The sequence below is a fragment of the Phyllobates terribilis genome, unplaced genomic scaffold (genome assembly GCF_046119375.1).
Source record: "Phyllobates terribilis strain yellow unplaced genomic scaffold, ASM4611937v1 Scaffold_2__4_contigs__length_985480577, whole genome shotgun sequence".
Taxonomy (NCBI): domain Eukaryota; kingdom Metazoa; phylum Chordata; class Amphibia; order Anura; family Dendrobatidae; genus Phyllobates; species Phyllobates terribilis.
This window is the reverse complement of record NW_027362762.1, coordinates 752,659,547-752,672,638: the sequence shown is the minus strand read 5'-3', so window position 1 is coordinate 752,672,638 and position 13,092 is coordinate 752,659,547. Positions and strand designations below refer to the sequence as shown.

Below are 13,092 nucleotides of genomic sequence, written 5' to 3'. Positions count from 1 at the left end.
GGGCAGGGGAGGAAGGAAAAGAGTATACAGACATTACAGCAGGGGAGGAAGCAAAAGAGTATACAGACATTACAGCAGGGGAGGAAGCAAAAGAGTATACAGACATTACAGCAGGGGAGGAAGCAAAAGAGTATACAGACATTACAGCAGGGGAGGAAGCAAAAGAGTATACAGACATTACAGCACGGGATCACAGCTGATTCTTTCTGTGAGGTAAAACATTTCACTGCCTGTTTTTAAGCAATGTTTTACCTCAAAGAATCAGCTACCATACTGTCCTGTCTTTATACTGTATACTGTATAAGTTATTGTTGGATTAACTAAAGATTCCAATACATCCTTTTACTCAAACCAAGGATGATAAAAAACACTTTCTCTTTAACAGGGTTGTCTAAAAATTATTAGATGTCCCAAACACAATAGGTAGCTTATGGTTGAATGATGGTTTGGCTAATTGTTCGACCGGCAGCTACCACTCCCAAGACTAATCAATACATATTGGACAGCAGCTTATCTCGGCATGAACAAATGGAATTGCAGTCTGAAATCAGACATACTGGATCCTTATCTTCCCCAACATCATCTGTTAAGGTAAAATTGAGAGGCACCCATACACATTAGACAGTCTATGAGTTAGACCAATGTTAGTTTAATTTATATGGGAGCCTTTAGACAGTATGTAAAAATAGTGAACTTTTTTCAGTGTCCTTTATTTTCTTTTTGAAGGTAAAAATGATTTTACACGTTATAACGTTATTTCATGTTTCCAAAATGGACAGTGCTGGGAAGGAGTCGGATGTGGCATGGCAACCACTCACCCATTAATTTCATCAATAGTTGTAGTGTTTCTTATGCCAGAAATGTTACTCCAGTCACTGACTACAGTAACATTTCTGGTGAGGCGCAAGCCATTGATAAGATATTCCAAATTCATTAGATGTCATGCGCCTCTTAATGAATTTGGTGCATCTTAATCCTGCTTGCACCTGATTAAGAATGGTGCGCAAAACGCCTGTCTTAATGAATCAGAGTCTTTGACTATTTATAATTTTTATGATTTATTATGGTTTCAAAATTCTGTAAAAATGATTAGAAGTTGGTAATTTAAAGGGGTTGTCCGATACTTAACTTGCCCTGTAACAAATTACACAAGTGGCAATTATTTAAAAATAGATACTTATACAGGACATGTTATGTATCAGACAACCCCGTTATAGAGTTTTGTCTAGAAAAAAAAATAAATCAGGTTTGCATCTGTAGATAGCAACACAAAAAAAAGTTTTCGAGATGAACGAAAAAAAAAGGTTTCGAGATGGACCTTCTCTAAGATTAACATAAAGACGTCTGCAGATCTAAAACATCTGTAATCTATATATTGTGTAGAATTTTCTATTACATGGTTGGATAGTATACTTGGTATGAATAACAGGGAATTTTTATTATTTATTTTAATATAAAGTACCTAGTAGTCTAGCAAAGTGACCTGAGTAACAAGTCTAATTTATTGCCTCATGCACACTAATCTTATTAAACAGAAGTTAAATAAGTATAATATGAAAAGAAACAATACCCTTTGCTTTGCCACATAGATTATCCGTAGGTAACACAGCATCATCAGGAATATCAGGGTGAACAATGGAATGTACCATCTGAAATGAACAACATACAATTCATTTTAATGTCAACAACCAGATATTATGGACAGTCATCATATCAACTCTATCCAAAAGCACCCACAACCTAGAATATTCTTGATTATGAGTATTCTGGCAACCCCTGAACTGCGAGAGAAACAAAGAGGGTTACCAGCTCACCCTCCTGCGGCTTCAATCAGACCCGGGATCCGGGATCAGCGCGACTGAAGGCACTTCAGCACGTGCTGAAGAAAGAGGAATTGATCCAGCTCCCAGGACACCACATAATAGTCGAAAAGAATAGTTTCTTTATTTTAACTTCATGTTAAAAATCCAGAAAAATCCTGGTACATATATACAAGTATGTAGAACTAAAGTCCAACTAGAGAAACAAGGGGATATACAATCACTACTACCAGAGGCATTTCAAATGTCAAGCACATTCTTAAACTTCATACCAAGTTTAAGAATGTGCTTGTGTATTGCTAATAAAAATATGGATATCTTATAGCCTACATATTGTAACATATTGTTTATATGCTTTGATAAAGTGTGGTCATTAGACCAAGTGTGGAATATATTGCAATATACTGCAGTGTAATATCATTGATATACTCTGATACTGATAAAGTAGTTCTTTCACAAGAACTGTCCTTGATGCATGCTATCCACAAAGTGTTTGCTAGGTGTCAATGCAGTAAGACAATGTTAATTGTTCTATGGTCTATGAAGTTGTGTGTTTCAAAGATTCATTATCCTGATTTGTACACAAGTGACCAGTGTTATATTTGCTTTGACAAATAGTGTTATTGTAACCAAAATACTGATTCAGATAATGTGTGCACACTTACCATTATGTTCCATAAGAAATACACAGATCTATTGTCTAAAACAATGTTTATAGGTAAACTTCTCGAGATTACAGAACCTGGCCAATTCTGTATTATCGACGACTCATACTTATAAACATTAACCAGTTTCATGCTTCCATTGTCTAAGCCTTATAAAAGTCACTGGAATCATGATACAGACAGAAGCCATAAGTTATACCTGCACTGATGTGTAGTGTTGTATGTACCTGCCCATGCAGTGTTGTGAACACTTCCATGGGTCTCTCTGTCTTGGTGAAATTGCTTCTCTGATGTTCCAGACGGATGATGTTTAAAAGCTCCTTGGTGACGAAGTGAGTGTGTGTATATATATATATACATATATATATATATATATATATATATGTACTTAACCTTTGTATTATAACATATACAAAAGTGTATGCAATATCATCATATCATACTATTGGCATAACAGCTTGAAGTTCAAAACGCATCTGGTAGTAGTAATGTATATTCCCTTGTTCCCCCATTTCACCAGTTGGACTTTAGCTCTACATACTTGTATATATGTACCAGGATTTTTCTGAATTTTTAACATGAAGTTGAAATAAAGAAACTATTCTTTTTTACTATTACGTGGCATCCTGAGAGCTGGATCAATTCCTCTTTCTTCAACCCATGCACAGCACTGATTTTTTTACTTTTTACTTTTATTAGAACCAAGAGACTACTAGTCAGCACCACGGACAGGGACTGTGACACGCTTCTCTGAGGCTAAATGTGGATGTTACACTGTAGTCTATAAAATAACAAGCAACGCTCTACAAAGTATAGTAACATTGTAACATCATAGATAAAGGAAACTGCTTCTACTAAACACAATAGCACATTAATAGGGTTTACACGCAAATGACATTTATCACGTGTCCACAGTAGAAATGATAAGTGATAAATATAAGGGCCGTACTGCTGGGACTTCTAAGTTAGAAATAAAGTAAGGGTTGTGCACTAAATAAGAATTCTGATAGGCTGTCCAACATGAGATTGATGGGACATAGAGACAGCCAACACTCAAGGCTAACAGCAATTAAACATTATTCTGGGATAGCTGACAAATGTTATTTATGGGAAATCCCCTTTGAGGGTGGTATTACGCTCAAGAGTTTTTGGGAAACCGCCACTAGCATTTTTAGCATAGATTTTTTTTTTCATTTTATTGCCAAATCCAGATATGGATCCAACAAGAAGAAGAAGTATGTCATTCATTTTTATTTCTCCTTCCCTTTGAATCCAGTCCTGCCTTAAAAATGCAGTTGACCACCATACAGTACATTTGGTAGTGTCTTTAGATGCACTTTAGTATAGTATAGTATAGTTATATAGGTTGAAAAAAAGACCTAGGTCCATCAAGTTCAACCTTTCTCCATCAATTATACATTTTTTGTCACTATCTAGAACCCACAATGTTATGTGTACTGAGGAAATTATCCAGCCCTTTTTTAAAAGCTGTTATAGTGTCGGCCATTACTACCTCTTGTGGTCGGCATTCCACAATCAGACTGGTCTGACTGTAAAGAATCCTTTCCTATTTATCTGCTGGAATCGCCTTTCATCAACCCATAATGAGTGCCCCCTAGTCCTTAGTATGGTTTTGGAAGGAATAAGTTATGTGCCAGTCCTTTGTATTGACCACACATATATTTATACTATAAATCAGATCACCTCTGAGACGTCTTATTCCTAAACTAAACAAGCTCAACTTTTCCAACCTCTCATCATATGAGAGGCCTTCCATCGCTTGTAATAATCTAGTTGCCCGCCTTTGTACTGACTTTAACTTCTCTAATATCCTATTTATTTTTATTATTATTATTACTATTTATTTTTAGAGCACCATCGTTTCCATGGTGCTGCACATGAGAAAGGGTTACACACAAAATACAAATGTAAATTACGGTGAATAAACTAACAATGACAGACTGGTACAAAAAGGAGAGCACCCTGTCCTTGCAGGCTTACATTCTACAGGACAATGGGGAAGGAGACAGTAGTTTAGGGGATTACAGCAGCTTCGGTGGTGGCGAGGTGGCAGGGGGACTTTCAACCTTTCTTAAAGAGATGGGTTTTCAAGTTTCGCCTGAAGTTACCGAGTGTGGCAGATATAATCAGACATGTTGCGTCACAGAATTCCAGAGGATGGGAGATACTCGGGTGAAGTCTTGGAGGTAATTGGATGAGGAACGTATAAGTGTGGAGTTCTTGGGAGGACCAGAAGTTGCGTGTTGAAAGATTAGTTTGGAGATACAAGGTGGAGACAGATTATGAATGGCTATGTAGGTCAGTGTTAGAAGTTTGAACTGGATACGTTAGGGAACTGGGAGGAAAGGACAAATTCTAGAAATATTTTTGAGTTGATGGCAGCAGGAGTTGGCGAGTCTTTGGATGTGCGGGTTGAAGGACAAGGCAGAGTCGAGAGTTTCACTGAGGCAGTGGACTTCCACTACTGCGGGGAGCGTGGTAAATTAGTGATAAATTGGGTAGGGGGGTTACGCGAGATGAAGGAAAGATGATGAGCTCAGTTATGTCTAAATTGAGTTTTAAGAAGTGAGATGAGGAGGAGGAGGATATGGCTGATAGATACTCTGGGATTCTGGACAGCAGAGGTGATATCTGGCCAGATAGGTAGATCTGAGTGTCATTAGTATATAGGTGGTAAAGCAAGCTATGGGACTTTATGAGTAGTACCAGGCCGAAGGAATAGATTGAGAAGAGTAGGGGTCCCAGGACAAAGCCTTGAGGGACACCAACAGAGAGAGGGCGGGATGAGGAGCTAGTGTGGGAGACAATAAATGTGCATTTAGAAATATATGTGGTGATCCAGGAGAGGGCAAGGTCTTTGACGTCAAGGGAAGAGTGGATTTGTAGTAGGAGGGTTTGGTCAACTGTGTCAAAGGCAGAGGACAGGTCTAGAAGGAGTCATATAGAAAATTGTCTGTTAGCTTTGGCAGTAAGTCGTTAGTAATTTTGGTCAAGGCAGTTTCGGTGGACTGCTGGGGTCGGAAGCTGTATTGAAGGTTGTCAAAGAGTGAGTTAGATGAGAGGTGGAAGGAAAGTTCAGGGGACGATAGCTGAACATACGTTACACCAACCCTTCCTCCCATAAAAAGTAAAGGTAAAGCAACATTTCCTCAATAAAGCATTCTTGGGACTATTGAGGTGATAGATTATTGAAAAAACTTTAAAGTAGTAAAAGTTTGGACATCCATATACAGTACATCCAATGGTAGCCTATAGTAACTGGCGTCTTGGCTGCGCTACCTTACACTTTGTAGTTAGGTGAGCATGCGGGCAGCGATGCTTCTCTGCCACATGGCAGTATCAACATCTGTACTGATTTTTAAATGATGGCAATGACATTCTGAGTCTCATTCCAGGTTGCATGACCAACAAGGTTAACCAGCATTTCCCAAACTCCCGGACTCACAGCCTCCAACAGATCATGTTTTCAGGATCTCCTTAGTATCGCACAAGTGATAGAATTATTATCAAGGCATCAGAAATTTCCACAAGTTCTATGACGTGTTGAATACGAAGGAAATCCTGACAACCAGATCTGTTGGTGGCCATGAGGACTGGAGTTTGGGAAACACTGGTGTAGACTAAAGCAAATTCCAAGGTTTACATTGTTGCCACTCATGTGCTGGGTACACATTGAGAAAAGGAAATGCCATTAACAGTAAATAGGGTACATTTTTTGCTAATCTTGCACATGACTTAATTTGCATAGCAAATTAACAGAATTTTTAGACCACTGAGTGTCGGATTAATGGAATTTCATTGTAAACTTATAATTAAACCACTTGAATGGACAGTTGAATGCTTTCCTCTATAAAGATGTTGAGAGAATTCTGGGGATTAATATTGTATTATATATGCATTAATCAGGAGTCAAGGTGTAGTTAATAAGCAAATCCTTGTTAATATGCTGAGGACCCACCTCCAGACTCTGTCTGATTGCCAGGGTGTAATGCTCTTTTAATCATACTCGCTCTCTTTCGCACATCAATTTTCCTAATAGACTTTAATAGCATTGCTTACAAATGTCAGAGCCACCTACGTTCACGATACACTGGGGACTGATCACTCTTTGGGTAAGGGGCTCTCTTGGTAACTTTTTTCTCTGTCATTCCCCTTGTTCCAGAGTAACTTATTTAACTACAAGACAATAACCTCCTATAATTGCAGTGAGGTAGTGTCTAGCGCTGCTGATTTAGATAAAAGGATCTTGGCAATTCCCCAGTATTAGCTCTCCGGTGCTCCCTTGTCAGCTATAACTGATTCTAATATAATATACTATAATAGGATGGGATTACAATGTAACATATTATAATCTGTTTATTGTAGTGGTTCACAATATAATTTGTTATATCTAGCAAGATACTGTAAAGATAAAACCCGTGACTTCTTCGAATACTTTGACATGGCTTTACAGTAGATTGTGTTCCATAACGGTTTTAATACTAGTACCTTGTGAAAGAAAATTGTAGCTACAGTTAACCATTTTAGAACCTAAAAATCACTGCCCTTTGTTGCTTAAAAGTTGTTTTCTAGTTTATAAAATTAATTTTTAAAAATCTTAGTGCATTCTGTGAATGAAACACCGTGACACATCTCTATATATCTTTAAATACCTGTATATTAAGATTAAAATAATAGATTTTTTTCTCTCCAATAAAAGCCCTAAAACAATAGTGAAAAACAATTACAATAATTGTAAATAACTGCAATAACTTTAATCATAACAGCCTGTACAATAGAGTGAACAGATTACTTATGGTGATCGGTAAATTGCGTAAAAAAATGGTGCCTTTCCTCTCCAATAAATCCATGGAAAAAGTAAATATAACATGACACTTAAAAAATTGCAGCTCATCTAGCAAAAAAAACAAGATATCATATAGTGAAGCTTACATGGAAATAAAAAAGTCATTGCTGTTACAACTATGAATAAATGAAGAAAAAAAAATCTGGTTGTTTGAACAAGTGCACGATAAAAATGTTATGGTGTATATATATATGTGTTGTGTATATTTTATATATGTGTGCCTAATGTGAATGTACATGCATACACGCAGGTGATCTTTGATTTAGCGGGGCCAAGATAAAAGTCCTGCACAGGGACCCTTGTCTGTCAGTGTTCACTCTTGGCGACTGGAAGTAAAGACCTCCTACTGATGCTGATGGCCTACTTTATGGATAGGCCATCAATGTATAGCTCTCAGAACCCCGCTCCCCTCCATAACTCATCAAATGCACACAGAACATTAGGAAAAATATAACCTAATAATCAGAAAAGATAGAAACCAAGTGGCTCCAACAGGTAAAGAAGAGACAGATGGTATTTTATGAATCATAATCTCATGTTTGTCTACTAGTAAGTGTGCAGTAATAATAGCACAATGCAAGTAAATTCTTGTTTTTTTACAGTATGGGTGTTACAAGGTTGAAAGTTTTAATTTCACAAAACAAACCAATGTATCTGTATGTGCCAGTGAAGCGTAAGTATGTGCAGCTCACCAGGCTGTGCATAATACAAGAAGCAATCATTAAGCACAGCTGAGCCAGGGCTCATACCATTTATTACGGACGAGGTACAGATCTTTCCACAGCAAACCAACCAGCTCTACAGCGGGTACGGTAATTATGAAAGGACGCCCAGGAGAAAATGGCAAGATTTGCATAAGCTGTGCTTGATGCATTATATATGTACAAGGTTATTTTCAGAAGGACGTTTTTTTGCTTTCTATGCGTATGACATTGATCAATATTTAATGACTGCCTTTGGTCACCTAGTAAAACAGGCTTACATTTCTACGGAACAAATATTTTACCGCCCAACAGCAGAGGAAAAAGAAGGGAAAAGTAGATCAGAAAAGAATGAACACAACCAATTCTTTTTTGGCTTTGGATTTTTAAATCATCCAATAAAATTCATTAATAAGATCAATACTCCTGCAGTTGTTCTCTCACATTACTACTGGGGTTTAGTGTGCAGTATATTCTTGTCAATGCCCACAAACTTATAGTGGCAAGTCCAGTGCATATCAAAATAGTGTCCTAATAAAGTATGGCACTCTTCCTAGCCTCATCCATACTGTCTCCTTACACAATCCACCCCCGATCCCTATATTGTTTTCTCACACACCACCCCTCCATGGCACCTCATATGGTTCCCTCACACATTTCTCCCTCCCCATAATGTCTCCTAAAACTTCTCTTCACCCCAGCCTCCTCCAACTGTCCTCTCACAAGATTCCCCATTATAACAAATCTTTGGTTTCTTCAGCTCAATTGGAGCGCTTACCGAAGTTACCGTACTGATGTTCACCACCTATGCGGCGCAGGAGAGTAAAGTTAGCAACGTGAACAGATGACCTGATCATGCTGCTGACATTTCCCTAACCTGGAGTGCCGGTGTGCAGGACTTTAATTGTAGTGATGCTTGAAAGAATCGAGTACAATTGAATGATGGGAAACAGCATGTTACTCCTGTTTTGAGCCAGCTGTCCGTTTGACAGCCAGCTCAGAAAATAGGGGGAATGCCACTCTGCAGGGTTGCAGAATGCAGCTGCCTGGGAGACCCCTCAGACTGTCGCATCAAGTGGCCAGACGGCGCCCCGCTGCCGGCTACACCCTGGGCAAATACCCAACCTGTTCCTCCATCCTAGATTCCTCCTTGTTTGAAGACACAATGGCACCCTGGCTGATGGCTGCCTCTCTGCCACCAGCCTAGCCCACCCCTGGCTGTGGGCTGCGTAATTGAGACCCCTGGCTTAGAGAATCCAATTTACCTGGTGAGCCCATAAACACAATCACATCTTAACTGATTTGTTTCAATCCCACTGTACTATTGTATAGAAGCTAAATTGTGAAAATAAGGTAACTGCCTAAATACTTCTGGGCCTTAATGATACTTCTAAACAGGCCAGAACAATTGGACCATTTTACATAGCGCCAGTCAAGATGCCAATATATAAATTTTACCATAGGGATTCAACTTCATTAATAAATGTGCTATACACATATATGGATGCGGAGAGCACAGACAATTCAAAGATCTAGTAGCATATGTGATCTTCTTCCGAGATTAGTACTTCATGAGTATCATGTAAGGATAGTATAGACGGGTGTGTAATGATAGTAGGTACAGACCTAGAAATCATACCTGGGCTCTGGTGTCTGAGGGGTCTCTCTGTCACACAAAAGATTTTCCATTGGGGGCAGGAACTTCAAGTTGCAATATCTGACCTTGTTACATTTACCATGCTATCTGGATGACTATGACATGATCTTGAGATGCCATTTACTATAGTATAGGACACTGTGATGAGCCTAATACGTAAAGTATAAACAGGGAATATTGGTGTAGTTCACAAGACAAATTAAGTAAAGCACCATACGCAATGCATGCCACAAAACAGCTCGTTTCCCATCTCCTAGTCATAAGTCAGTCTAAGCAATTTAATCAAATGTTACTGTGCCATGTGAGAGAAAATGAGAAGGGAGGGAAATGCGGAGAAACTAAATTTAGATCCAGCCCGGCTTGAAAAGCAGAAGTCAATCAGCGCGCTCAATATCGGTCTGCTAGACACTGTCATGTTGTCATTGGTGTTTTATGCAGCAACTGGAAAAAATTGGGCCCTCCAATAATAACAACAATCCACACCCTGGGTGACCTTGCATTCAAATAGATTTACTGGCCCGAGACCAGCAGATGCAAAGACTTCTCACGAAGAAGCCAGACAAAAGACTAATCTGGGAATCTTTGTTTCTGTCATCGCGGGCACAGTTTCCTCCGAATCAATAAAAGAAAGTAAGAGCACCTTTCAGTCGTGCTGATATCAGAGACCTTGTAGGACCCGTAATTCTGCAGCCTTGATATGATAAATAAATCTCTTGACTGATAGCTAAGTTTGGAAGAGAAGGCTGTTTGTTAAAGAAGAAAAGGGATCAACGCCAGCAGAGGGGAACTGGGACAAGGAATATATTACTAAACTGTACCTCTAGGAGAAAATAGATTAATCTTCCTGTTCTCTGTAGATGCTTAAGAGGGGAAAACTCACGCTGGATAAAAAATTTTGCAAAGGTGATATGCCCAAAATAAATATATGAATTGTGCCCATAACTATGGAAAGGAAAAGGTGCTGCAACCAATGGTTCGATTACTTTAAAGGGGTACTCTAATTTAAAGAGTGACTGTCATTTTAATTTTTATTTCATAAATCAATATTACACATTAAAATAAGAAACTTTGTAATATATCTTATCAGAAACATCTGCTTCAGTCTCCTACATGACAGATCATCCATTTTCAAAATTCTCAATTCACAGGTAAAATCTGTATTTACATAGGAAAAAACAGATTCTTCCATTACTGAGATAGGAAATGACAGTTGGTGCTGATGAGATTCCATGTAGAAGGAGGAGCACTGTGTCTTGCACCTCCCTACTCTGTACATAAAATCTCATCAGCACCAATGGTCATCTCCTATATCAGTAATGGAAGAATCTGTCTTCAATTAATTCAGATTTTACCCATGAATTCGGAATTTTGAAAATGGATGACCAGTCACGCAGAAGACAGAAGCAGATTTAAGATAAGATACATTACAAAGTTGCTTATTTTCATGTGTACTATTGATTTATGAAATAAAAATTCAACTGATGGTTACTCTTTAAGTAAAAAAACATAATGCAACACAATTTCCAATATCTCAGATCCGTTAGCTTCACCCAGTTTGCCAGACTGGATTAACAGAATCCTGGATTAATTAGCAACAAATGGAGGTATGAACCTTTTAAACTATTTGGACTTGTTTTTATGTGAAGGGAGTTCTGATGGATGGGCACCAAGATTATAAATGGTCAAGTGTAGTTGTCTAGTGATAGTTTATAGGAGTTCTCCAGTACTTTTAGGAATATGCCAGAGAATTCTGATGGTTATAAAATAATGCATTATTTACTACTTGAATCCACTGCCATTTCACTGGTTTCCGCCAGTACCAGAAGTGTTGGTGTCCCATCCATCAGTCTCTTCTCAGTTCAAATCACTGTTTGGCAACAAGGTCAGGTGACTGATAGACAAAGTCATCACTTCTGGTAGAATGACGAGATATTCGTGAGCACATGATGGCTATAGCCAATCAGTGACCAATGTGGTCAGGGGGATATGATTCCATTTCTTCTGGTCCTGGTAGCGACCACTAATGAAATGGTGCCTGGGTGTGGGGATTATTCTAGATGAAAGTAACAATTATTTATTTATTTTAAAATGATTCCTACACTCTGACAATTTTTCAAATATGCTTCCATTACATCATTTGTAAATCAACCTTTTACCTGCCAAGAAAAAGTAATTCAGCATGTTCTGAATTTTCTTCAGAAAAGGCCAAGGAAATATACGGAACAAAGAATGGTAGGCATAATTATCATCTTAACTATGTCCATTTTCTCTGCCCATTTTTTATTTATTTATTTCATTTTATTTATTTTACTCACTTATATAGCACCATTAATTCCACAGCGCTTTACAGACAATATCGGCACTGTCCCCATTGGGGCTCACAATCTACATTCCCTATCAGTATGTCTTTGGAGTGTGGGAGAAAACAGGAGAACCCGGAGGAAACCCACGCAAACATGGGGAGAACATACAAACTCCTTGCAGATGTTGTCCTTGGTGGGATTTGAACCCAAGACCCCAGCGCTGCAAGGCTGCAGTGCTAACCACTGAGCCACCGTGCTGCCCATTAGGTAAAGATGTGAGAATAAGAATGATGGGTTGTAAAGATATTAGTAAACAAGAGTATCAAGTAGTTGATCAGAAGGACTGGTGATGGAAATGCCTAAATATGGAGTTTTGGGGTCATTCCACTCAATAGGGGAAGATGGATTGTATTTCGTTTTTATACTACGAGATAGCCCATTATAAAATCTATTGGTTAGGTTGCACACCTTACCAATCCAGCTGCAGTCACACTAATACATACATTAGTGTTGATCTATTTTATGCATCTTGCCAACCCAGCATGAAACAAGCCTATTCTACTGATAAAAGTTGTAGAAGTACATGATCTGGCTGTAACTGTCAAAACCTTGCATACCCTTAGCTTGCCATTGAATGCAGGTTAAATCTTAAAAATCATGTGCCTTTTTGAGGTGTTGGCCAGGTTTTGTGGTTTTTAAAACCACCACTGTCCTATTACGGAAAAAAACCTTGTTGCCATCTGCAGTTGTCCTAATAATAGTGCAATTTTATGTGCATATTAACTGGTGTGCCAGGCTACCATGACCCACGTGACAAATGTGGTACAGATAGCAATGGTTGCCGAGTCCAAGGGTAGAGGATCTATGATGGAAAGTGTGACATTGTTGCACATAACCAAATTTAATGTTGCTGTTGGCTGACTAATATATCATGTGTTAGTTAATTATTTTCTAATGGCAATGCCAAAAGTCTCATTACCAAATGAGCTTCAGAAGATTTAACAGATGAGTGGTGTGGGTTTCTTTTTATTACAAATGCTGATTCAATTTTTTTTCTTTGTACCTACAATTGAATATTT

At 38.4% G+C, this 13,092-nt stretch overlaps 1 protein-coding gene across 1 annotated transcript in view; it reads right to left on the bottom strand.

Annotated features, from left to right (window-relative positions):
* LOC141228177 (uncharacterized) overlaps positions 1–13,092 on the bottom strand; it is a 781,624-nt gene that overhangs the window by 182,546 nt on the left and 585,986 nt on the right. The window contains exon 9 of the mRNA XM_073667298.1: positions 1,571–1,649. Coding sequence (XP_073523399.1) covers positions 1,571–1,649 — 79 coding nt within the window. The remainder of the gene's footprint in view (positions 1–1,570; positions 1,650–13,092) is intronic.